Source organism: Schistocerca cancellata, chromosome 3, assembly GCF_023864275.1.
Source record: "Schistocerca cancellata isolate TAMUIC-IGC-003103 chromosome 3, iqSchCanc2.1, whole genome shotgun sequence".
In the NCBI taxonomy this organism is placed as follows: Eukaryota; Metazoa; Arthropoda; class Insecta; order Orthoptera; family Acrididae; genus Schistocerca; species Schistocerca cancellata.
In genome coordinates, this window is record NC_064628.1 from 286,101,842 (window position 1) to 286,127,563 (window position 25,722).

At 40.6% G+C, this 25,722-nt stretch overlaps 1 protein-coding gene across 4 annotated transcripts; it reads left to right on the forward strand.

Annotated features, from left to right (window-relative positions):
- The first annotated feature begins 1,745 nt into the window (after positions 1 to 1,745).
- On the forward strand, positions 1,746 to 25,438 carry LOC126174960 (uncharacterized). Of its 4 annotated transcripts, none has more exons than XM_049921428.1 (3): positions 1,746 to 1,859; positions 12,028 to 12,691; positions 24,562 to 25,438. In XM_049921428.1, exons 2-3 carry the CDS (start codon positions 12,041 to 12,043, stop codon positions 25,117 to 25,119), a joined length of 1,209 nt encoding a protein of 402 aa, XP_049777385.1. In that variant the 5' UTR covers positions 1,746 to 1,859; positions 12,028 to 12,040; the 3' UTR covers positions 25,120 to 25,438. The 4 variants fall into 4 exon arrangements, with proteins under 4 accessions (XP_049777385.1, XP_049777384.1, XP_049777383.1 ...); XM_049921427.1 differs by lacking the exon at positions 1,746 to 1,859 and adding an exon at positions 2,070 to 2,200; XM_049921426.1 differs by lacking the exon at positions 1,746 to 1,859 and adding an exon at positions 2,402 to 2,653.
- Positions 25,439 to 25,722: the final 284 nt, after the last annotated feature.

Here is a 25,722-nt window from a genome sequence, read left to right on the forward strand (position 1 = left end):
ATGGCCTCGAAAGCAGCCCAAAAGAAAAAGATATAAGATTGACAGGGTCTTCAAAACTTTTAGAAAACTATGCCTATATTTCTTTCCAGGAGACAATGAATTCTTCAGACCTTGTGTTTTCATTAATGTAAGTGAGTTTAGGAAATTGGTCTGTGCTTCTCAAAATTTGTCCATCCTACAAAGTAATTTTCTTTTTACATGCGAACTCCACAGTGTCCAGTGCGTTAAAAAATTCGCAAGCGACTCAGCTTGAGAATGAGTGAAAGGCTATCAGCCAAAATATCAGTATATGAGTTAATAGTGTCATGGATGCACTCTCAAAATATCATGGAATACAGAAATAAATTGTTTCACATCTTGCCATATCTTACTGTGTGCAGTGGACAGTTAAGTTTACATGGATGTGAGATCTGAAATCCATTCCTGCTGTTCTAATTTGCGGATTTCACATCAAAAAACTGTTATAGGTATGGCCCTTTACTTAATCAAGGTACTTTACAATACTAAATTAAGTCTTTATACTGTTCGTTCAATTCCATTGAAAACTGTCACAGCTGACAGTGGTATAATATGTGCAATTTCAGAAACTTTACTGTTCATACCACCAATTTCTTCATACGTACTGTGCTTCCAAAGTTAGCACAAAGTGCTTATTGATGTACAGAACAATGAATCCCGCCTAGCGATCGTTGTAATTTTTTGCTCTTGCAGTACCCATCACTTATGTGAGTGCATACTAGCTACTGAATATTCTCATACCTCTCTTCTGTTATCGCCATTCAGTTTTAAAGACTTGTGACAATAGATCCCTAGATTACCTCTTTTTGTGCAAACAGGCAACGGATTTGTGAACGTCCCTTATACCACGAACAAATAGCGAAGGGTAAACTACACTGACACCACGATTCTGCCGGACAGAAGAGAGTTGTGTCGACCAAAAAATGCCACATCGCAGCACTAAAGGAAGCATCGCGATCTACCGTTTATTTCCGAGAAGTACTGAGCAAAGATGAGAAAGCCGAGCCTCAGACTGCTAACTCAGCTCATGTGTGTTTGGTCTTCCGTGGCTGGTCCTCATTTGTGACATTTGCTTGCCTGTTTTGAAGAGGATTACGTATGGCACACCTACAGTACTTAGACTTGGATTAAATTCGATCATGGTACCAAATGACTACCGGTAATCAACGAAAATGTTTCTTCACCAATGAATATGTTATAGTACTAAGTATACACATTTTGCCTTTTATAATGTAATCTCTGTCTGGTAAGGAACTTCCCATTTACATGGTACAATAGGGAAGAGGCCAGAACAGAACTATTGATCAAGAACACAACATCGAATAGCAATGGGCAGCAATACTTTTTTTCTGGAGACATATGTTGGGCTAGGTCTAGATAAACGGTGAAATAAATGCTCATATCGTTTGGCCCAGAATACTTACGAAAATTAACTCGTCTATTAGGGTCAATCATATTACAATTTAGGGAGAGTTTTCCACTAAATGCTAAGTAAAAAGTTCCTGTAACTACAGTGTAGGAATTGTGAGTGTACCCTCTACAGCTCTTACTTAATATTGCTTAAAGTTGTACCATATTGCAGTAAAAATGCCTCTTATTGTTGGCTATGTTACAATTATGATTATATATACACTTCACTCTTTTTAAGTATAGTTTTATGCTAAATTTTTTTCCTTTCTTCAAGCGCTTTATTTTTATCAGATGTTTCATGGTACGCAGTGGTTTATCTTCAGCAAGTGTAATATACAACTGATAATGTTTGGAATAAAATAGTTGGGCGCTACTACAAAGTTAGAGTGACGGACGAGTAGTGGAACAAGTAGAAAGCCAAGGGGTAATAAGTGAGTAGAACACTATTATAATTACAATGTTATGCGTTATTGTGTACTACTTTGTTTCGCTAGTTTAATTATTTTAATTGCTTGGAAAAAATATTTCATTATTGTCCTCGTGAGTAGGTAATTAGTGGTCGACACTTGAAGGAACCGCGCATTACTCCTTGCGTGTTGCTTTGGATACTTGTATGTTTAAAATAGTATTAGTATGCACAAATTAAGTCAAGTGCTGGTTACGCGATGGTGTTATGGTATTAGTGTGTATTTGAAAGTACACAATCAGATAAAGATGAATATTCAGTTAATGGGTTTTATTACGACAGATTTTCGATGTTATTATTGCTTAGGCAGGTTAAACAATTCTTAACAGGTTGTAGAATATAATTTTCTTAGAGGTTCGGAAATTAATGTTGTGGTAAACTACATAAGTCAGTTATAAAGAAACAGCAGTACAATACTACGCAGGCGAAACATCGTATAGACACAGGTGGCGATCGAGACTATTTTGTTGTGCTTATTTCAATTTGTCAATGGTAGACTGCGTGATGAAACTGTGTTATGGTCTTTGGGGAAAAACCAAAGTGGAAGAACGTCTGAATAAGTGCAATGTAGTGTCACATGTCAGCAACTTCATCCAGTCGTTTGTTACCAACTAAGGTAGCATTGTGAAAGTACCGTGTTGCTCGTGGGACATAAATTGGTTGTCATTACCAATCTGTCACAGTTAAAGGTTTCTTCTTCTGCCAGCGAATCGGCGGTTGAACTTGTGTGTGCGTCATGGAATCATCTGCTCACCAAAAGTCCGTAAATACGCTTTGTATCAACGTATACTTAAGTTCCAGATAATTAATACAATGTTATGATTGAAAACTTAATGACGATAACATTCTAAGTGGTGAATTGAGTTCCAGAAACATAATGTACTGTTCGTTAGAGATACTGAGATTTGCAGTAAGGAGTGAAATACCGGTAGCGTAATAATTGCGCCTCTGTAGATTAAGTGTGCTAGAAATAGACAGTTCTTGCTCAGAAACTTGCCGGATTCCTATTGGGTATAGTCGCACAGGCAAGTTCGAAACTTAATAACTTTCCTTTATACTTACATTACTCGTACTAGGGCTTCCATTTCTGTTAACTCGTTTATGCAGAATCTTTGTGGACTCTTACAGGTAGTTGGAGGGGGGGGGGGGGGTTTCAGTAAAGTAGTAGTAGTAGTAGTAGTAGTAGTAGTAGTACCATACTTGAAGTGAGTGAACTGTCTCATTTGTACCAATTAAATTACACACTAACTGAACGCCTTTAGTTGTGCCATGTAGTATGCTTGTGTATTGTGTTATCCTTGCAGCGATTGGAAATCGATATTATATAGCTAAAAAATAAACTAGAAAGAGTAATTTACTAAGGAGAATAGAAAATGGCAAGTGACTGAAACTAGTAGCAAATTAACAAATTGTTCTGATGCAGCCAAGTGTAATGAATTTCCTGAAAAATATTTGAAATGTGTGATAGTTTGCTTGTGAGTCAGTAAAGCCAGCAACTGTGAATATGGAGTCTTATTTTTGGTGACCTACCGGTCTGTAATGCAGGTTAGGTTAAATTTAATGGGAACAGTTTGGTAATGAGCTGGTGAAGCCAGCAAATGTGACTGCATGAAAATAACTGTAAGTCTTGTTATGATACGTATTTGAGAAATATTTGAATTTGACAAGTGGTTTTGCTGTCAAGAGTCAGAGCAGATGGACGATATTTGTAGGTTTAATATTTCCTGTCATGTAACAGGGTAATATTTTGAGCATACTTTGGTCAGGCAGAAATTATATCAGCCCAGAAGTGAGCTACCTAGAATACACAGTGTGTTAATTTGTGTAGTTAAAGTAGCTTTTGGTTCAGGCCTAATAAGTTGGGGAGTCTTAAATTAATGTTACTTGCCTGCGAGATTTTATTGATATCAACAATGTCTTTAAAATGAAGAGCAGCATATTTTCAATGAACACCTATATAAGAGTGATCTGTATGTTGCAAGCAAATGCTGGATACTTTCGAAACGGTATGTAGCACCCAACAACATATATTTTCAATAGGCTTGCACAATTCATGAACGCTGTTAAGGAAAATTTGCTGAGTTACAAACTGAATTGGAAGAATTTTCCTCCTGGCAAATTTTTCTATGAACTACAGTAATGCTTGAGGTCCATTTCAGTTCATTATAGGGGCATGTGATTCAGTGAAGTTATTGGAAAAGTAAATACACTTTTTTGTATATAGATATGTTGGACATGCTGTATTTATAAGAGAAAGCAATTAAATTAATTTGGTAGTGCAAAAAATTTTCTTATGAAGATGTTTCAACTCTGTTTTGTTTACCTAGCTCAGTAATCCTGATGTGGATTTCTCTTGTGTTAACCAAATCATTTCATGCATATGTCTTGTTAATTTCAACTATTGGCTGTCACTGAAATTTCTGTTTCTATGCCCATTATGAAGACTTGCTAACTGTAGTAAAATCCTATACGTTGTTACTGACTATTGTAAGTTTTTCTTACTTTCATTGTCCTCCACACCTATTCCCTTCTTTCTTCAATCAAAATGGAAGAAGTTGGATATCCTCTTGAGTAATTTTGCATTTTTCCATATCCTTTCTGTGTTTTTCTTTATCTGCAGGTTAGCTGTTTTCAATTTTGCAAAATAATTAATTTTCTTTTGAGTCTGTGACAGTCTATTCTTTGTATTAAGTAAAGCAGTTGTCAATCTGAAGAGTGTTTTGAACACCACATTGCTTTAGTAGCTGTGGTCCTGTTGGAGAACCATGATCATAGATGTCATGTTTATCCGGGTATTTGTCAATTCCATTTTTTGTTGTTTGGTTTTATGTTGTATCAGCAAGTGATGTGTAAATGAAACTTTCATTGAAACAGATATGGAATTGAATAAATGAATGTCGCAATGTGCTAAGCAACCCAGCAGACAAAAAAATTCGGTTATGTCATTGCCTGGAGGAAGGTCATTTTCTGTGTAATTTGTAAATAGCAATAATTGGAATTGAAATGATGAAAATGGCATAACATCTGGAAATAGAGCCTATTCGATGCAAAGGTTTATAGCAGTAGAATTGAGGGTTGTGAGCCAACTGTGACTGTAGGTTGAATGCTGTGCATGTAGCTCTCAATTGTTATCAGAACCATAAAGAGCTTTACCCATGTATTAATGAAATATTTTATAAATCTTTCACAAGCATTGAGGGTTTCTTCAGAGCACTTTGTTGTGTTTGATACACATAGGGCTTTTTTTCTTTCCTTTTTGTCTCCAGCTGGTTGCAAAAAGTGTTTAATTTATTGGGATACCGAAAGTAATGAGCCTCGGAGTGTTTTTATGTCCATGTTTTAAGATTTTAAAGGAATACCCTAATGGGAAATACGGGAGCGTCAGATTCCACCCGTCTGCTTTGACCCATGACATCACAAATATGGTGGAAACGACCAGCGGCTATGACGTCATTAGTTAAAAAAGACAGCAAACACAAAAATACACTGAAGAACAAAAAACACACACAAACACCTTCCACAGAAAACCTAATCAAACTAATGGGACATGAGTGGGAAATCGGGGGTTTTTGAATGGGGACAAACTAAACACAGGCCACTACACCAAATGACAAAAAACACTAGAAAACAAGACACCACAACCTTCCCAAATTCCACTATACACAAAGTAGACTGGGATCGACCACTTCCCTTAACCTATATATGTCAATAGAAACAACCAATACCACACTATGAATCTCAAAACTTTCACCATCATCACACTTAATCGTATCACCAAAAAAACTAGAAAATCAAAATTGCAATCGAACACTTCCCTTGACCTATTATCCTTACGACACCTCCACATATAGCCGTACCTGGTTAGAGACGCCGGAACTTTAGTAAGCCTCATTTCTTGACAACACACTGAACACGTCAAGACTTCAGCCAACAGGCGAAATAGCTGAAGAAATTTTATTAGAGACAATGCACTGTTCCCCATCATCACTGACAACCAAAATCGTTAACTCGCTGAAAAATATTCTGCTGAAAGCAGTCACCACCGATACCACACACGTGCAATGCTACCACGCAAGTGAACGCCATATGCCACATAACACACTACCCATAAACACACCACCAGGTAGAACCACCGACTGCAACAATACGCCACCAATAAACATGCCACACACGCAAACTAAACCGAAAACATCACATAACCCATAAACACACCACCAGAGAGCACCATCGATCACATCAAAACGACACCTACAAACACGCGACTCTCACAAACTAAACTCTGCGCCATCGTGATGTCACACACCACAACAGCCTTACGTCACGGGTCAAAGCCGACGGGTGGAATCAAACACATTGGTTGACCCCTAATGATGTTTACAGATATTGATCCAAACGGATGAGCTCTTTTGTGTGCATCAGAAATACAGTACTTTCCTAGGATTCACTTGGCAAATGGATTTATAGTTTATGCTGTGGAACAGTATACAATGTCAGACACTGAAGCTGATGAGATGTAAGCATGCTACAATATTCCTCATCCATTCTGTCTCCTCAAGTGCTTTTAAAGTTATTCAGTACGTGAACTTGGTTCTCCACCTACATAGAATGGTGAGCAAGCTGTAATTCTGTTGGGTGCATAGTAGTTAAAACAAATTTGGCTGCAGATGAAGTTACGAAGGATACCTGCATGGGAATACAGCATGACAGAGTGCTGCACTTTTATTTGCTGTCACTTCGTAGCCTATGACATAATACACTCAAACAATTACAACAGTAACTGCTTATGTTCCTCAGTGTCTTCCATAAATAAGTGTTTTACGTACTTTGGTGAGCAGAGCAGTTTCATTTATCCATGAACACTTAGTTCAAATCAAATAAGATTAGTTAAGATTAGGTAAAGCTAAAAAAGAGAGAATCCTCTTGTGATTTACCATGATCTAGTCAGGCTTCTTATTATTTACATGCTAAAATAGGCATAAGTCCAAGAAAAGACCTCTAAGACCAAGGAACTTGCGGTGGCACCCGCCCCACCGCAACCTTTAAGCTCTGCGTCTGAGGATTAGGTGGAGATCCTGGCGTCTGCTGAGGACCTGGATCTCACCAGTTTTTCCGGTGCAATGGATAGCGCTTGCACAGGTGCTCAATCGGTGGCGGCAGGTGAGCAAGCGGCGTAATGTGCCTCCCCGGTCCCTTCATTTCTTTCTCGGCCATGGCTAATGTCACCCTCCAGTGGAACTGCAGTGGTTTTTTCCACCATCTTGCTGAGCTCTGACAACTTCTCAGCCTTCACCCTTTCCTCTGCACTGCTCTTCAAGAAACTTGGTTTCCAGCAATGTGCACCTCTGCCCTCCGTGGCTATCGGGGTTATTATAGGAACTGGGCAGCTTATGAAAGGGGGTCTGATGGCGTCTGCATCTATGTTCTTCACTCCCTTCAAAGTGAGTGTGCCCCTTTACAAACACCTTTAGAGGCCGTCGCTGTTCAGGTGTGGACCCCACAGGCTGTTACTGTCTTCAGTCTGAATCTTCCACCGGCTGGTGATGTCCTGCAGCATATCCTGGCTGCGCTGTTAGCCCAATTGCCGCCACCTTTTCTGTTACTGGGCGACTTCAACGCCCATAACCCTCTATGGGATGGAACAGTGGCAACAGGCCGAAGCAGCACTGTTGAGCATGTATTGGCACAGCTCAACCTTTCCCTTTTAAATTATGGTGCCTTGACACATTTCAGTGTGGTGCATGGCACATACTCAGCCATCAACCTTTCGATCTGCAGCCCTAGCCTCTTACCGTCTGTCCAATGGAGTGTGCATGACGACTTGTGTGGTAGTGACCACTTTCCGATCTTTCTGTCACAGCCACAGCATTACTCTTATGGGCGCCCTTGCAGATGGGCTATGAATAGGGCTGACTGGGACTCGTTCTCCTCCATTGCTACTATTGAGCCTCTTTCCAATGACACCATTGATGTGGTGTTTCACTCTGTCACCACCGGCATCGTTACTTCCGCAGAATCTGCCATTCCCTGTTCTTCTGGGTTCCCTTGGCGGAGGACTGTGCCTTGGTGGTCGCCTGAGATTGCTGAGGTGACTAAAGATCGCCGGCAGGTGCTCCAGCGTCACAAGCAACATCCCTAATTAGAACACCTCATCGCGTTTAAACGGCTCTGTGCGCGGGCCCACCGCATCATTCGCCAACACAAGCAGGAGTGCTGGAAAAGGTATGCCTCCACCATTGGCCTCCATATCTCTCCATCGCAGGTTTGGGCCAAGATTAGGCGCCTCTACAGCTATCGGACCCCTGCACTATCACTGAATGGAGCAGTTTTTACTGACTTTGACATACTTGCAAACTGCTTAGCAGAGCATTTTGCTCTGATTTCTGCTTCTGCAAATTACCCACTGGCCTTCCGCTCCCTGAAAGAGCGGTTGGAAAGTCGGAGCCTTTCCTTTCACACACGCTACCCTGAATCCTACAATGTTATGTTCAGTGAGTGGGAATTCCAAAGTGCCCTAGCCGCTTTCCCTGATACGGTTCCCGGGCCAGATCGCATCCACTGTCAGATGCTCAAACACCTCACGGCGGACTGCCAGCAATGCCTCCTAGACCTTTACAACTGTATCTGAGTCGAGGGTGAGTTCCCGTCGCAATGGCGGCAAAGCATCATAATCTCAGTTTTCAAACCTGGCAAGAACCCACTGGAGGTGGACAGCTACCACCCCATTAGCCTCACCAACATCCTTTGCAAGTTGCTTGAACGCATGGTGAGCCGGCGGTTGAGTTGGGTACTCAAGTCTTGGGGCCTTCTGGCTCCGTCTCAGAGTGGGTTCCGTAAGGGCCGCTCTGCCGCCGATAATCTGGTGAGCCTGGAGTCTGCCATCCATACGACCTTTGCCCGCCGTCAGCACCTCGGCGCTGTCTTTTTTGACATGAAGAAAGCATACGATATGACTTGGCAACATCACATCCTCTCTATGCTTCATGGTTGGGGTCTTCGGGGTCCACTGACGATTTTCATATGAAATTTTCTGTCTCATCGTACCTTCTGCGTGCAAGTTGCGGCCTCCCATAGTTCCCCCCCCCCCCCCGAGTTTAGGAGAACGAGGTACCACAGGGATCTGTCTTAAGTGTCTGCCTGTTTTTTAATTGCAATTAATGGGCTTGCTGCAGCGGTGGGAATGTCTGTCTCAGCTTCCTTGTATGCTGACGACTTCTGCCTCTACTATAGCGCCATTGGCATTGCAGCTGCTGAACGTCAACTGCAGGGCGCTATCTGCAAGGCGCAGTCTTGGGCTGTAGTGTATGGCTTCCAGTTTTCGGCTGTCAAGACCTGCGTTATGCATTTCTACCGGTGACGCACTGTTCACCCTAAGCCACGGCTTTATCTTGACGGCGAACCTCTTGCTGTGGTGGAGACACATCAGTTTTTGGGTGTTGTTTTTGATGCCCGGTTGACTTGGCTCCCTCATATCCGGCAGCTTAAACAGATGTGTTGGTGGCATCTTAATGCTCTGCATTGCTTGATCCACACCAGCTGGGGAGCCGATTGGTCTACCCTCTTACAACTCTGCCAGGCGTTAATTCAGTCCCGTCTGGATTATGGGAGCCTGGCTTACGGTTCAGCATCTCCTTCTGCGTTGCGGGTGCTGGACCCCATCCTTCACAGCAGGATCCGACTTGCCACTGGAGCTTTCTGGACCAGCCCTGTGAAGAGCATACTTGCGGAGGCAGGTGTCCCTCCACTGCAGTTTCGGTGCCAACGTTTAGTGGCCGCTTATGCTACACATGTTTGTAGCTTGCCTGGGCATCCCAATTATCATCTCCTGTTCCCTCAGTCTGTCTTCCATCTCCCAGAACGTCGGCCCTGGTCGGGTTGTACGATCGCAGTTCATGTCAGGGAGCTTCTCTCTGGACTTGGGGCTTTTCCCTCTTCCACCTCTTTTTCCGGGCCGCTCTGCGTACACCCCCGTGGTGTGTGCCCCGCCCATGCCTTTGGCTCGAATTGGCACAGGGCCTGAAGGACTCGGTCCCTCCTGAGGCCTTCCGCTGCCGCTTTCTTTCCATCCTTGCCACGCATCAGGGCTTTGGCGTTGTCTACACTGACGGTTTGTTGGTTGCTGGTCGTGTCGGTAATGCTCTAACTCTAGGGGACCATTACGAACAACACTCATTGCTGGCTGGCTGCAGTGTTTTCACTGCTGAGCTGGTCGCAATCTCTCATGCCCTAGAGTATATCCACTCCTGTTCAGGTGAGTCCTTCGTTATCTGTAGCGACACCCTGAGCAGTTTATGAGCTATCGACCAGTGTTTCTCTCGCTCTCGTCTGGTGATGGCTATCTAGGAGTCCCTCCATACTTTTGCTCGTTGCGGCCACTCTGTGGTCTTTGTGTGGACTCCTGGTCATGTCAGCATCCCGGGCAATTAACGTGTTGACATGCTGGCCAAACAGGCTGTCTGTGCACCAGCCTTATCGATTGGGCTTTCGGAGAGTGACCTCAGGGCAGTTTTGCGGCAGAATGTACTTCGCACCTGGGGTGAAGAATGGCGCACCCTGCCTTCACCAAACAAACTTAGGGCCATCAAGGAGGCTACCGGTGCATGGCACTCCTCCTTGCGGGTCTCTCGCAAGGAGTCTGTTGTCCTCTGCTGGCTGCTCATTGGGCACACCTGGTTGACGCACAGCCACTTAGTGCGCCGTGAGGACCCACCTCTATGTCGCTGCGGATCCGCTTTGATGGTGGTCCACATTTTGTTGGCCTGTCCCCTTTTAGCTGTGCTCAGGCAGACATTCGCGCTGCTCCCTGCCCTTTTAACAGATGACATTGCCATGGCAGGCTTAGTTTACTGTTTTATTCGGGCAGGAGGCTTTTATCATTTAATCTAAGTGTTTGTCATTTTTTTTGTGTTGAGTCTGGCCTTTGAACTACAATTGTAGATTGGGTTTTTTAGTATGTTTCTCGGTGGTGGGCTTTTCCTTTTTTGTCTCTATGGTCGGCCAACCACTGTCACACTCTGTGAGATTTTAATTCCTTTTGTCTGATCTCTGTCTGTCTTGTCCTGTGTCGTTTTACTGCGAGAATGTGTAATTTATCAATCAAAATAAGGGGTGGGACGATACTCCCAGTAAATGTTTACATGTAAACATGTGTGTATCATTCATTGCTTTTATTACAAAGAATGAAAGATCAGAAGAGAGAATATATCTCTCTCTCTCTCTCTCTCTCCCCCTCCCTCCCTCCACGCACACACACAGTGTTGAATAGCTGTGTAGTGATAAGCCAGTATAAAAACATTGTCAGTAGGTCATCGCTTTGTAATGCAATGCACTTTACAAATCCATGTCAAATATCAAGAACAGTTATTGGTAACAGAATTATTACTGAAGGTATTAACAGTTGGCACGTGTTTCTTAATAATAAATGTATCCTTAAATGTTAAACTGTTATCAATGATTAAAAAAATGCTTTGTCAGTTTTACTGGCATTTCAGACAGGCTGTATGTTTTGTTCTGCTCCTTTCTTCATCTAATTTTGTATGACTGCACTGCTGTGAATTTGGTGATTTTTGGACTCATGGAGTTGGTATCTGTGCATGACTCATCTTTAATTAAAATTGTTATGGATAAACTTTCTTTACTCTGATTGTTTCAGTAGAATAGAATAAGCAAAAATACTGCTTACAGGCTACCTACTTAATGTAATGAATATTTCAAGAATTACTTTTAAACTTGGGTTTTGTTTTCTTGTTTATTATGTACTGCCCTAAAAATTGTCCTCATTAATAATGCATAGTGTGATTTATTTCACCCAATAACTCTTCCTTAGCTCTCAAGTAGCTTTTATTAAGCTCAGTGTATCAATTAATCTGTTAAACATGTAAAATGCTGGGTATTTATGAATTTTGGTCATTCATCCAGGAATTTATCCTGAGTATTTACCCCAGCTTATAAGTGCCCAGGCATTTTACATCACCAAGAAGTGCATATAAAACCACCTTGCTGCAGACCACATTGCTCCCCACTTACACTAAACATGAAGTGCTAAAGTTAGGTTAAATTTTAGTATGAAAGTAGTATGAAATGTATTAAAGATTTGCGTTTTAGAGAATGAAAAATAAGTTTACATTTTTTTTCAGGTTGCCTTTGAAAATGCGGCGAAAAAAACTGAAGCCAACACTTAGAAGCATCTACCATTCCCCAAAATATCAGCCAAAGGTTGTGTTGGAGCGTTTGAATCTGACATCCCTGAGCAAATACCATCTGTCGAAACCCAAGAAACAAGTTACACAAGCAGCCACAACCGTCACAAAGGTTCTTCCACTACCACCAAGGCGCAAAATCAGCATAGATTTTCTGAAAACGCAAAGTGTGCAAGAAAATGTTGTCTCCAGTGGCTCAAGTCCTGTCGCAGCTTCTCGTCCAAAACGGAAAGGAAGTACAGCATCTCACTCTGATGAACAAGAAGTGCCAGTTATGGGCACACACAAAACCAACAAAAGTGAGAGACTGAAAGCAAGAGCTCATTCATCGGGCAAACCTCCTGATCACTCACAGCCTGAATTAGGGTTCCATGTGGATATTGAGGAACCTACACGTCAGAGGCCTTCTAGCTGCCCACCCAGAGCAGCAGTCTCATCCACAAGCAGTGTAAAGAAGGGAAATTATGAGGAAGACGGGTTTGTGAACAGTGCAGACGACATATCTAGTCGAGAAGGAACACCTGATGCTTCATCTAGTTCCCGGCTTTGGCCCACACCAAAAATTGTCTCTGTGTCGTCAATGGCAGTACTAGACAGTGAGGTAAGATGGTTGTTGGCCAATGCTTTCATAAATGATCTGATTGTCAGCTCACAATTACTTACAACATGTTGATGTTCAGGCGTCATTATTTTATTTTTGATTTACCAAAGAATCTGGCAGCAGTTGTCTGTAGTGTCCAACTGAGAAAATGTTAAATTATAAAGTGTCATTTAGCTACAAATAGTTATACATCATTAAATTTCAGAGAGACATTTAAAAGTTTGTTCCTTTCTACAGTTTTTTGGATTTTCTCCCTCTTTAGTGTATTAGTCTTTGGACAATAATCTAAATTTAATCATAAAAATACGAGACAGAATTGCTGTTGGATATTTACCTGTAACACATTAAATTTCAGTGGGCTACTGCCAATCATTGCTTGATAATCATACCAGTTTCCATTTTTCTACTGTGTTTCCTTTATTGCATTGCAGTTAAAGTGTGAAAATGCCTTTGATGGCTTTGCACACTGCTCCTTGCATAAAATATATGGTGACACAGATTACACATTATAGTGTGTGGATTGTGTGGCTGAGCCTGGTAAAGTGTACATCTCTGACAGCTTTCATTTTTTGAAGTTCCTGCTCAAAATCTAAAACGGTAGTGGAAATAGTTACGTGCCTGCTAGTATGATTTGTTATGGTGCACCAGTTACACAGATCAATATTTAGGCTCTTATGGTTCTTCTTGAATTAATCCTGATTCAGAGCAGTATTATGGGGCTTTCTGCATGTGTGCACACAAAATTTGGCAAGGTGGTCTCGAGATAAACAATCCATCTGAGTTGGTGACCAGTGATTGTGGGTTCCAAGTGTTACTAATCGTCACTTCAGGAACACATGTATGAATGTGTTCCATTTTATCTTCATAAGGTATCTAAGGTTGTGTTGAACTGTTAGTTTTTTAAGATTACAGTGCTGTAGCATCCATGTATTGCAACCATAGAGCAAAGTAGAAACAACTGCTGCTCAGACACCATCAGTTTGGTGCACAGTGTTGGATCTCTTTGTTGACGAAGGGGTGTGTGTGTGTGTGTGTGTGTGTGTGTGTGTGTGTGTGTGTGTCATCCAAAAGCAATGCGGGCATCAAGCATTATTTTCTCCACATCCTTTTCCAATGATCAGTTAGTTGATAATGCACATTGTAGGGAGAGGAAGTGCTGGAAATAGATATTGAAATTGGGAAAGGCAATTTCAAGGGCTAGTTCTGTGAGGGCCTTTTTTAAAATTGATCAAGCCAAACCGTTTGTGCACCACTGAAACAATGTAGATGGCTGCAGCTTCGCTGATGTATAACCAGGAGAAGCATTATCATCTGCATACGGCAGTTAGTTACCTGGGTGAGATTTGTGAACATTCTAGAATGGAATCCAGACTGATTAAATAGTCCCTTACCAATTCTGTATTTTTCTACACCTGCATTGTTCAGATGGTTTCTCTTAAAACATGACTGTAAGGTATGGGGCAAACAGTGTTGGCATGAGGACATGTTGTTGTTTGAGACTTTTGGTAATAGAGAATTTATCAGGCATTTCGCACTTGTACAGACACTCACAAAAGTATGAGGGTGATTAGAGAAGTCTGGTAAATTTTCGTGAAATGATTGAAAATTTTTGTCGCAGTTTCATGGTTGGTTAGCTCGATTGTTCGTATAAAGAATTTCACATTGTACAATATACAGTTCATTGACAACTATATGAACTGGTCAGTGTTGACAGTGATAGAAAATGGAGAAAACAGAATTTGAAGGCTTCGACTGCTGCACAGATAGACAGAATTGGATAAAGTTCATGTGAACTCGACACTATTGTTGAAGACTGTTTACTTTTGTACAAGCACCAATGGTGAAGTGTGCTCTGGCCATCCAAGTGAGGTCACCCCTAAGGAAACCATTGACAAAATCTATGATATGGCAGTGCAAGACTGTTGAATCAAAATTCCCGAGGTTGCTGAGACTGGAGGCATCTCAACTAAGTCAGTGCCTAATATCCTGTATGGAGAATTGGCTATTACTAAGCTGTGCATGAGCTGGGTGCCATGATTGCTCAGGCAAGCAAAAGCACAACTGGCACATGTAAACACAATGTCTGGTGAAGTTTAATTGCAATCCAGGAGACTTTTTGCTCCTATCTGTGGTTGTCAATGAAACCTGGATCCATGACGCGACAAAACAATGGACAGAGGCTAGTGAAAGTGCACCCAAGAAAGCAAAGACAATTTTATCAGCTGGTAGCGTGATGGCCACTGTCTTTCAGCATTCCCAAGGAATAATCCTCATAGATTGCTTGGAAAAGGGCAGAAATGTAACTTTATCGAATCATTTGATACTTGTTGGCTAAAAAGAAAAAAAAAGGTTGACAGGCAAAAAAGCACTGTTTCACGGAGATAATCCACCATTACACACATCAGCAATAACAATGGTAAAAGTGTGTGATTTGGTCTTGGAACTGGTTCCATGTCCACACTATTCATCATACTTTGTCCCAAGTGACTTTCCTGTTCCCCAGCTTGAAACTTTGTCTTGCTGGGAAGAAATTCTCATCAAATGAGGATATTATAGTTGAAGTCAATGAGTATTTTTGCAGAATTTGATAGAACATAATATTTTTCAATAGGATGAGGAAGCTGGAGGATTGCTGAACCAAGTTGAGAAGTAAGATGGATTGTTTACAAAACAAATGTATTTTCTTCCTTTTTTTGCCCGACTTAACAAACCACCCTCGTTCAGATATTATCATAATCATTGGAACTAATAGTCTGTTCCTCAGGAAAGACAGGGTAAGATGAGGAATGTAAAAAAGGTAGGGCAGGCTAGACGGGCAAGGGATTTATAACATATGAATGCATGGTTTACAGCAATATGCACTGATAAAGTTGACTCCCAAGCCAAAGTTAACTGCAGGCCGCCATCTTTATTGCATGTGTTCTCTCAAATTATCTCTGTTGCTTCTTGTATTATGCTATTATCCCAGAAACTCAGTCTGTGTAATAACTGATATCTTCAAAGCAATATGATGTCTCTAGAGGTTGCTCTGCTGCTGCTGATATCTCAGGGTACCGAAGGCTAAAGCATCTCTCGTGTTTTACAGTGCTGTTCAACTGTACTCATTGTGTCCAGCAGAACGTCCACTCTCACACAATGGGGAGCCCATTGGTTCCAGTTACAGCCAACCTGTTTATAAAGTACTTAGAGGTCATTGCCCTGGATGCAGCTCCTGCAAAGCCTAGTTGCTTTTATCAACATATTTGTTGTCTGATTTTGTGGACAGTGATTCTTCTAGGAGAATTCTTGGACCATGTCAACAGTATCCTGATAACATAAAGTTCACAATGAAAGTAGACAGATGATGCCTTGCTGTTTCTTGATGTCCTCATCTGCTGTAACGTTTACTGGAAACACATCCATGCAGACCAATGCCAGTGCATGCAAAAAGCTATCACCACTCATTGCAGAAATGTTCTGATCTGAGGATCTTGGTGCATTGAGTGAAAGCTGTATCAGACACGGAAAACCTGTTGTAGCAATTGAGACATTTCAGGAAAGTATCTAAGGAAAATGTCGTAAACAACCACCAGCTTTAGCAAGCCATCTTTCCAAGAACACGTAAGCTATAGGACCCTAAGGAAGAGTTAAACAAGATTGTGTTTTTGCCATTTTGTGGCTCATTAACAGGAAAGATTAGCCAGGTTATGAAGAGGCACAGATGGTTCGGTTTCCAGGAAACCAACAAAAATTTGACAAGTGAATTTTGTGAAAGATGTAGACGTCAGAATGCCAGGAGTATAAAAGATACCGTGTGGTCATGGACAGTTTATTCAGACTGACTGTCCGTACTATTGAACAGTGCTGTGTAGAACCTGAGAACTTTCACCTTTGGAACCCTAAGAAATCGGCAGTAGCAGAGCATGCTCTAGAAAATGTACATCACATTGCAGTCAGAGACATATGTTATTACTCAGACTAAGAGTTTCTGGGATAGCATAATAAAAGAAGTGAGATAAAAATTTGTGATAACATCCTTAATAAAGGTGGCAGCCTGTAGTTAAGCACAGCTTGGGATCTGGCCATCTGAAAGTTGAAGCAGGCACACAACAAAAACATTACTACATATCATATGCTGATGGAATGAGCACCAGTGATGTCATGGAAGGCAGCACAGCTATATAAGGGCGGTAGCACCAACCAAAAGGCAGTTGCCGTCACTTGATAATGACTGAGGAGTACTCTGCTGAAAGCTTGTGGTTTTTGGACTATAGATAGATGCTGAATGAAACGCCTGTGGCTGTCAAGAGAAATGCGTGATGCCTTTGATGACTTCCGCAGCAGAATATAATTGAATAATCTTTCACAAAACCAAAGAATTTCTGCTGTATGTAAAGGCTGTCAGTGGCTCCAAAGTTTGTGTACAGTCCGTAGCAAATTAGGCATGAAATGAAATTGAAGGTAGCGCCTTAACTTCATTTTCAGTTGTTCCTTCATGAAAGAACAACCTAGAAGAATTGCCCCAATTTAATCCTCCTAACACTGAAAGGACGAATGAAATAAGTATTAGTGTCAGTGGTTTTGAGAGACTACTGAGATCATTAAAATTGAACAAAGCTGAGGTCTCAGTGGAATCCCTGTCAGGTTCTATACTGAATTTGCTCCTGAGCTAGCCTGTCTTCTAATTGTAATCTTTTTTCGATCCCTTGAACAAAAAAACGTGCTCAGTTCTTGAAGGAAAGAAAAGGCACAAGTTACATGCGTCTACTAGAAGGGTAATAAGGCATCTGCAAAACTATCATCCTGTATCCTTGATATCAATTTGTTGTAGAATCTAGAATTTATTCCGAGCTCAAACATAATGAGAGGTATCTTGAACAGAATGACCTCCTCAATGCCTACTAGTACAGATTCCAAAAGCATTGATCATGTGAGACCCAACTTGCACATGACATACTGAAAGCTTTTTATCAAGGCAGTCAGGTAGATACAGTATTTATTGATTTCCAAAAAGCATTTGGATCAATTCCACACCTACGCTTATTGCCAAAAGTACAGTCCTATGGGAAATTTGTGACTGGATTGAGGACTTTTTGTTAGGGAAGGTGCAACATTTTATCTTGGATGGAGAGTAGCCATCAGATGTAGAAGTAACTTCATGTGTGCCCAAAGGGAGCGTGTTGGGACCTTTGCTATTCGTATTGTATATTAGTGGTCTTGCGGACAATATCAATAGTAACCTCAGACTTTCTGCAGGTGATGCAGTTGTCTAAAATTAAGTACTGTCTGCAAGAAGCTGCATAAATATTCACTCAGATCTTGATAAGTTTTCAACATGGTGCAAAGATTGGTAACATGCTTTAAATTATCAGAAAAGTAAAATTTTGCACTTTACAAAACCGTATGACTATAATAACAATGAATTGCTGGTGGAATCTGCCAACTCGTACAAATAAATACCCCCATGAACCATGGACCTTGCCGTTGGTGGGGAGGCTTGCGTGCCTTAGCGAAACAGATAGCCGTACCGTTGGTGCAACCATAACGGAAGGGTATCTGCTGAGAGGCCAGACAAACGTGTGGTTCCTGAAGAGGGGCAGCAGCCTTGTCAGTAGTTGCAGGGGCAACAGTCTGGATGATTGACTGATCTGGCCTTGTAACACTAACCAAAACAGCCTTGCAGTTGTGGTACTGCGAACGGCTGAAAGCAAGGGGAAACTACAGCCGTAATTTTTCCAGAGGGCATGCAGCTTTACTGTATGGTTAAATGATGATGGCGTCCTCTTGGGTAAAATATTCCGGAGGTAAGATAGTCCCCCATTCAGATCTCCGGGCGGGGACTACTCAGGAGGACGTCGTTATCAGAAGAAAGAAAACTGGCGTTCTACGGATCAGAGTGTGGAATGTCAGATCTCTTAATCGGGCAGGTAGGTTAGAAAACTTAAAAAGGGAAATGGATAGGTTAAAGTTATAGTGGCAATTAGTGAAGTTCGGCGGCAGGAGGAACAAGACTTCTGGTCAGGTGAATACAGGGTTATAAATACAAAATCAACTAGGGGTAACGCAGGAGTAGGTTCAATAATGAATAAAAAAATAGGAGTGCGGGTAAGTTACTACAAACAGCATAATGAACGTATTATAGTGGCAAAGATAGACACGAAGCCAACGCCTACTACAGTAGTAAAAGTTTATATGCCAACTAGCTCTGCAGATGAAGAAATTGATGAAATGTATGATGAGATAAAAGAAATTATTCAGGTAGTGAAGGGAGACGAAAATTTGATAGTCACGGGTGACTGGAATTCGAGAGTAGGAAAAGGTAGAGAAGGAAACAGAGTAGGTGAATATGGATTGGGGCTAAGAAATGAAAGAGGAAGCCGTCTGGTAGAATTTTGCACAGTGCATAACTTAATCATAGCTAACACGTGGGTCAAGAATCATAAAAGAAGGTCGTACACATGGAAGAATCGTGGAAATACTAGAAGGTATCAGATAGATTATATAATGGTAAGACAGAGATTTAGGAACCAGGTTTTAAATTGTAAGACATTTCCAGGGGCAGATGTGGACTCTGACCACAATCTATTGGTTATGAACTGTAGATTAAAACTGAAGAAACTGCAAAAAGGTGGGAATTTAAGGAGATGGGACCTGGACAAACTGATTAAACCAGAGGTTATACAGTGTTTCGGGGAGAGCATAAGGGAACAATTGTCACAAATGGGGGGAAAGAAATGAAGAAGAAGAAGAAGAAGAAGAAGAAGAAGAAGAATGGGTAGCCCTGAGGGATGAAGAAGTGAAGGCAGCAGAGGATCAAGTAGGTAAAAAGACGAGGGCTGTTATAAATCCTTGGGTGAGAGAAGAGATACTGAATTTAATTGATGAAAGGAGAAAATATAAAAATGCAGTAAATGAAGCAGGCAAAAAGGAATACAAACATCTCAAAATGAGATCGACAGGAAGTGCAATATGGCTAAGCAGGGATGGCTAGAGGACAAATGTAAGGATGTAGAGGCTTATCTCACTAGGGGTAAGATAGATACTGCCTACAGGAAAATTAGAGAGACCTTTGAAAAAAAGAGCCACTTGTATGAATATCAAGAGCTCAGATGGAAATCCAGTTCTAATGAAGAAGGGAAAGCAGAAAGGTGGAAGGAGTATATAGAGGGTATATACAAGGGCGACGTACTTGAGGACAATATTCTGGAAATGGAAGAGAATGTAGATGAAGATGAAATGGGAGATACAATACAGTGTGAAGTGTTTGACAGAGCACTGAAAGACCCGAATTGAAACAAGGCCCCGGGAGTAGACAACATTCCATTAGAACTACTGACAGCCTTGGGAGAGCCAGTCCTGACAAAACCCTACCATGTGGTGAGCAAGATGTATGAGACAGGTTAAATGCCCTCAGACTTCAAGAAGAATATAATTATTCCAATCCCAAAGAAAACAGGTGTTGACAGATGTGAAAATTACTGAACAATCAGTTTAATAAGCCATAGCTGAAAATACTAATGCGAATTCTTTACAGACGAATGGAAAAACTAGTAGAAGCCAACCTTGGGGAAGATCAATTTGGATTCTGTAGAAATATTGGAACACGTGAGGCAATACTGACCTTAAGACTTATCTTAGAAGAAAGATTAAGGAAAGACAAACCTACATTTCTAGCATTTGTAGACTTAGAGAAAGCTTTTGACAATGTTGACTGGAATACTCTCTTTCAAATTCTAAAGGTGCCAGGGGTAAAATACAAGGAGCGAAAGGCTATTTACAACTTGTACAGAAACCAGATGGCAGTTATAGGAGTCGAGGGACAGGAAAGGGAAGCAGTGGTTGGGAAGGGAGTGAGACAGGGTTGTAGCCTCTCCTTGATGTTATTCAATCTGTATATTGATCAAGCAGTAAAGGAAGCAAAAGAAAAATTTGGAGTAGGTATTAAAATCCATGGAGAAGAAATAAAAACTTTGAGGTTCGCCGATGACATTGTAATTCTGTCAGAGACGGCAAAGGACTTGGAAGAGCAGTTGAATGGAATGGATAGTGTCTTGAAAGGAGGATATAAGATGAACATCAACAAAAGCAAAACGAGGATAATGGAATGTAGTCAAATTAAATCGGGTGATGCTGAGGGAATTAGATTAGGAAATGAGACACTTAAAGTAGTAAAGGAGTTTTGCTATTTGGGGAGCAAAATAACTGATGATGGTCGAAGTAGAGAGGACATCAAATGTAGACTGGCAATGGCAAGGAAAGCGTTTCTGAAGAGGAGAAATTTGTTAACATAGAGTATAGATTTAAGTGTCAGGAAGTCGTTTCTGAAAGTATTTGTATGGAGTGTAGCAATGTATGGAAGTGAAACATGGACGATAACTAGTTTGGACAAGAAGAGAATAGAAGCTTTCAAAATGTGGTGCTGAAGATTAGGTGGGTAGGTCTTATAACTAATGAGGAGGTACTGAATAGGATTGGGGAGTAGAGAAGTTTGTGGTGCAACTTGACTAGAAGAAGCGATCGGTTGGTAGGACATGTTCTGAGGCATCAAGGGATCACCAATTTAGTAGTGGAGGGTAAAAATCGTAAAGGGAGACCAAGAGATGAATACAGTCTCAGGACTGAAGACAACAACGACGACGATCTGTGCAATCATTTCTGGAAATAAAGACTTCCTTTTCTGTGTAGCTCTTGCCCACAGCAGTTGCACCAAATCCATACCCACGAAATGAGTTGTTTTATGATTACACACTTTGGTAACGTCAACAGCAAGTAATTTGTCTGAATCTGTTGCCATTTCCGTAACAGTTTTCTTTATGAACTGAGAAGCAGTGCTATACATTAAACTGAACGCATCTGTGTACGAAAATGGGCTGAGAGAGTCATTTGACTAACACTTACTTAAAAACTAAGCAAATTCAGCTAATAATGATATAAGAAACTAGAATTGTACAAAAAGGAATCTGTCTTCTAAGTGAGGTTTAATTTTTTTAAGTTCCTTCTTTCACATGAGCTTTAATGTGTTTCATTAACATACTTCTTCAAATCAGAAATAAGTTCAATCACTCTCTTCATGGCTTCACTATTTCCAATTGATCTTATAGAACAAAATTTGTGAGGAAACTTGGAAAACTCAGTGATATTTGAGAAAGTTGCCTTACTTTAATGAAGTACAAGATCACTATCACAAATACATTAATACTGCAACCACTTTTATTTTGAGCAGTTTTCAAAGCTCTGTTCATTATATGAACTGAGCAAGTGCCACAATGAAACATTTGTCGTTGATTATCTTCTTCATTGCTTAGAAATGCTTATAAATACTGCAACATCATGAATTGAGCAAAATCTTCAAGTTCACATTTGGCCCATCCACTGAAATTTGAATTACAAGGGCAAGTCAATTATTATCCGCAAAGTTGTTATAAAATTTAATTATAATCAAATAGGAAACTTACAACTTTTCGACATGGTCTCCTTGCGTTTCAATGCACTTGGTCCATCGGTGTACAAGCTTCCTGATGCCCTCATAAAAGAAGCTTCTCAGTTGAGCTGCAAGCCAGGAATGCACCACTTCTTTCACTGCTTTGTCCAAGGAAAAAGTAATCATCTCACTGTAACATACACTGTTTATTATTGTGCCCCTTTCCCAATTGTTTCAGTACTGGACCTTGTACATCCCAAAACACCATAAGCATCAGTTTTCCTGCAGTTGGTTGGGTCTTGAGCTTTTTCTTGCATGGCGAATTCGGATGTTTGCATTCCACACACTTCCGTTTACTCTCTGGCATCAAATGATGGATCCATGTTTCGTCCATCAGCAACAGTTCTGTCTAAGTAGTTGTCCCCTTCATTACCATAGTGATCCAAATGTTTTTGCAGATGTCCAAGCATGTTTGTTTATGCAACCTTGTGAATTGTTTTGGGACCCATCTTGCACAAACTTTATGAAACCCAAGTCTGCTGTGGATGATTTCTTAAGCAGAACTGTGACTAATTTGTAGATGTGCCACTTTGTCAATAGCTAATCATCGGTCTAAGAGAATCATTACACGTGAACACTCAGTGATTTCTTCATTTGTGGTGGTAAACAGTCATCTGCCTACTTTATCGTGCATAAAACTTGTGCGACCATTTTGGAATTTTTCAATCCATTCGTAGACACTCCGTTATGGCAAAACGCTGTTCCCATATTGTACCGAAAGTCTTCAGTGAATTTCGGCCCCTGACAAGCCTTCCGACCACAAAAAAACGGATCACTGAATGTTGCTCTTCTCTGATGCAAATAGACAGCGGAGCAGCATTGATTAACAGCATGGCAGTGATAATCACTGAAACTAATGTTTTTTTTTCGGCAGAAGATACAAATTGATGACTTTTGTTTTTGATTTGGAGAGTGCCTTATTTTCATGTTTCTGTGGTGACTGGAAGAAAAAAGATGTGATGAAAACTGACCAGTAGCAAACCCTTAGGCCAAGGTTAGTTTGTCATGTGATAATTTGCATATTAGTAGAAGTTGCCAAATCTCAAAGTGAAAAAATGAGTGCCATAATAGATTGACATGTAATGTAGCCAGAGGTAAACATTCATCAGTTCAATGACCTACCTGTGTGTCTTATGTCCAATTTTTATGAAAATTCTGATCATGTGATTAAATTCTAACCTTAGACAATGAAGTGCAAGTTAACTTTACTTACAAGCCATGGGAAAGTACAAATGATAATCTCATTGACTATCTACATCATGATTTGTCTTGTGGACTTCCCATGGTTTGTTGTGTGAATGAATGCCAATAGCAGCAAGCCGTGGGAAAGCTGTCAACACTGTAAGTGCTGTTAGTCATCTGATATGAACTGCTGCAAATGAGTCATGCACAGAAATTATTTGCCCAGCAAGCAACAGGCTTTTGGGACCTACACTAAGAATGTACTACATGTCGGTCTGCTTCTCCACACCATTGTTTTACTTTGGTGAACTGTGTCTCACAGACACAGTATACTGTAAACTTCCTATGTCCAGTTTTTCTTCTTTTCAGCTGACACACCATCAGTATTACATCAATGCCTGGGAGAATCTGTTACACATGCCATGTGCTGGCAGTGAGCAGAAAAATGAAATGTCTATCCATCCCTTAAGGATTAAATTCTTGTTCTGTAAATGACAGTGATTTTGTTATAATGTTTCACAGATGCATTTTTCTAGTGTAGCTCAGATGTCTGTGCCGGTAGAAACACTTTTGGGATTGATCTTGTAGTACCCTTAGTGGTTCACATCAATTTATTGAGTTGTTTGTCCATATTTTTTGATTTTATGTAGTCATACATCAAAGCAGTACTCAGTTGTGTAATATTTAAGTTCCAAGGCAGATGCTTGCAGTTTAAGTGTAGAATGATGTTGGGAAGTCCTGCATGATGTGTGTGGGATATTTAGTTCAGAGTTGGGGAGAAATAGCATTACAAAAGTTTTCCTTGAGTTAGTAGTATTCTGTACATTGTCATAAATATAGGCCTATTATGTTTCATGATCCCTAACTCTGTTTTAATGCCATTTTTGTGTGCTGTCAATTGCAACATTTAACTAAATGTTGATTCTCCCCAAATTTAACAGACATTGAGCTGAATGTGGTTGGAATTTACAGATTTTGTGTAGTGCTTCACCTCCTTCATTAGTTAGTAAGAACAGGATTTTAATGCTTTTAGTTTGGGTTTTTTTTTTATTTTGTAAGATATAAGCCAATAAGGTTTCCTTGTTTTCCCATTGGGCTTGTATGATTTCAATACTCCACTATACTTGCTATATTTTACTAACATTTGTTCTCGGTTTATATAAGATCATTTAGTATTATACAAAAGCTGAAATGTTTCTCACTAAGCCACTGAAAACAAATTCCACAGGCCAAACAGCGGCTTCGGAAACAAATCATTCCATCACAAGCTGAAGCAGCATCTACAAGTACCGGTACTCTCGATGTGGAGGCAGATCAGAGCATTCGTCAGCCAACTACCACCACATCAAGCCCCACAAAAGATCAGACTACAGCTGAGCCTCCAACCAAAGTAGTACGGCTAGCAGATGATGCTGAGGATGCTGTGCCAGAAGCAGAGGCCCCACAACCTGCCCAGCTGGGGTTCTGGGACAGGGAGCGTAGGATTGCTGGCATGAAAAATTCTCTCTTCCGCCTCCAGGACGTTGTTACGAGGGTTTCTAAAGTGTCACAGTCACAAGCAGCTAAGATACGGGAGTTGCAGGCAAAAGCAGAGAGTGTTCCTCAGGTGATGTGTGACCCACGTTGTGTTGAATTACAACGTACTCTGGCCATACTTGGTATTGGTGATGAGATTTTTGTTAAATTAGCTGGCATAATTAGTGACTCCCAACCTGCAACAGAGTTTTTTAATCCTAAAGCTGCAGCTATCATGAATCTTATAAGAGATTATACTTCTTTGTATTGAGGTATTGGATTTTTTCCCCATTGGTAGTAAAACTCATATTTTATAAGGATGTATAATTTTTTTACTGATTTACTTGCTTTTTACATCAGATGTATCTAACAGTGAATATACTTATATGCCACATATATACTCACTGATAAAACTTGAGTGCAGCATGTAACAATGCACAGTTGTATGTGAGTAATATTTGTGTACTTGCCTCAAAGGCAAACTATTAAAATTTAGATGGTCTGAAGATTTCCTTAATTTTTAAAAGAAAATGTGAAAATTCTGCATCATGACGTTGTTAATAAATGAAATTCATTTGCTTCTCCACAAATTTTTCCTTTCCTTTACCTGCCTTCTATAGTTCTCTTTAGAGTTGGACATATGTGTGTTACTCAGAATGTTATTCGTTTCATTGTAGACCTCCTTTTGTTAAAATGATTGTTGTACATCTTCGGATTTCCACCGCTACAGTTCCATCTTCCTTTTTTGCATTTGACACATGTGCCCTTGAATACTGATAGAAATGCAGAGGTACTAAAAGGCAAATTAGCTAGGAAAAAATGTAGATAAGATAAAAAATTTGCTAATTTTAAAAATGACAAGACTGTGGACGAT

What these genes read in the sequence shown, in the direction of transcription:
- LOC126174960 (XM_049921426.1), top strand. Translation starts at nt 2,631, where the DNA reads ATGGAATCATCTGCTCACCAAAA. An exon ending in GAATCATCTGCTCACCAAAA is followed by an intron (nt 2,654 to 12,027) that starts GTCCGTAAATAC and finishes ATTTTTTTTCAG; the next exon opens with GTTGCCTTTGAAAATGCGGC. An exon ending in TGGCAGTACTAGACAGTGAG is followed by an intron (nt 12,692 to 24,561) that starts GTAAGATGGTTG and finishes CAAATTCCACAG; the next exon opens with GCCAAACAGCGGCTTCGGAA.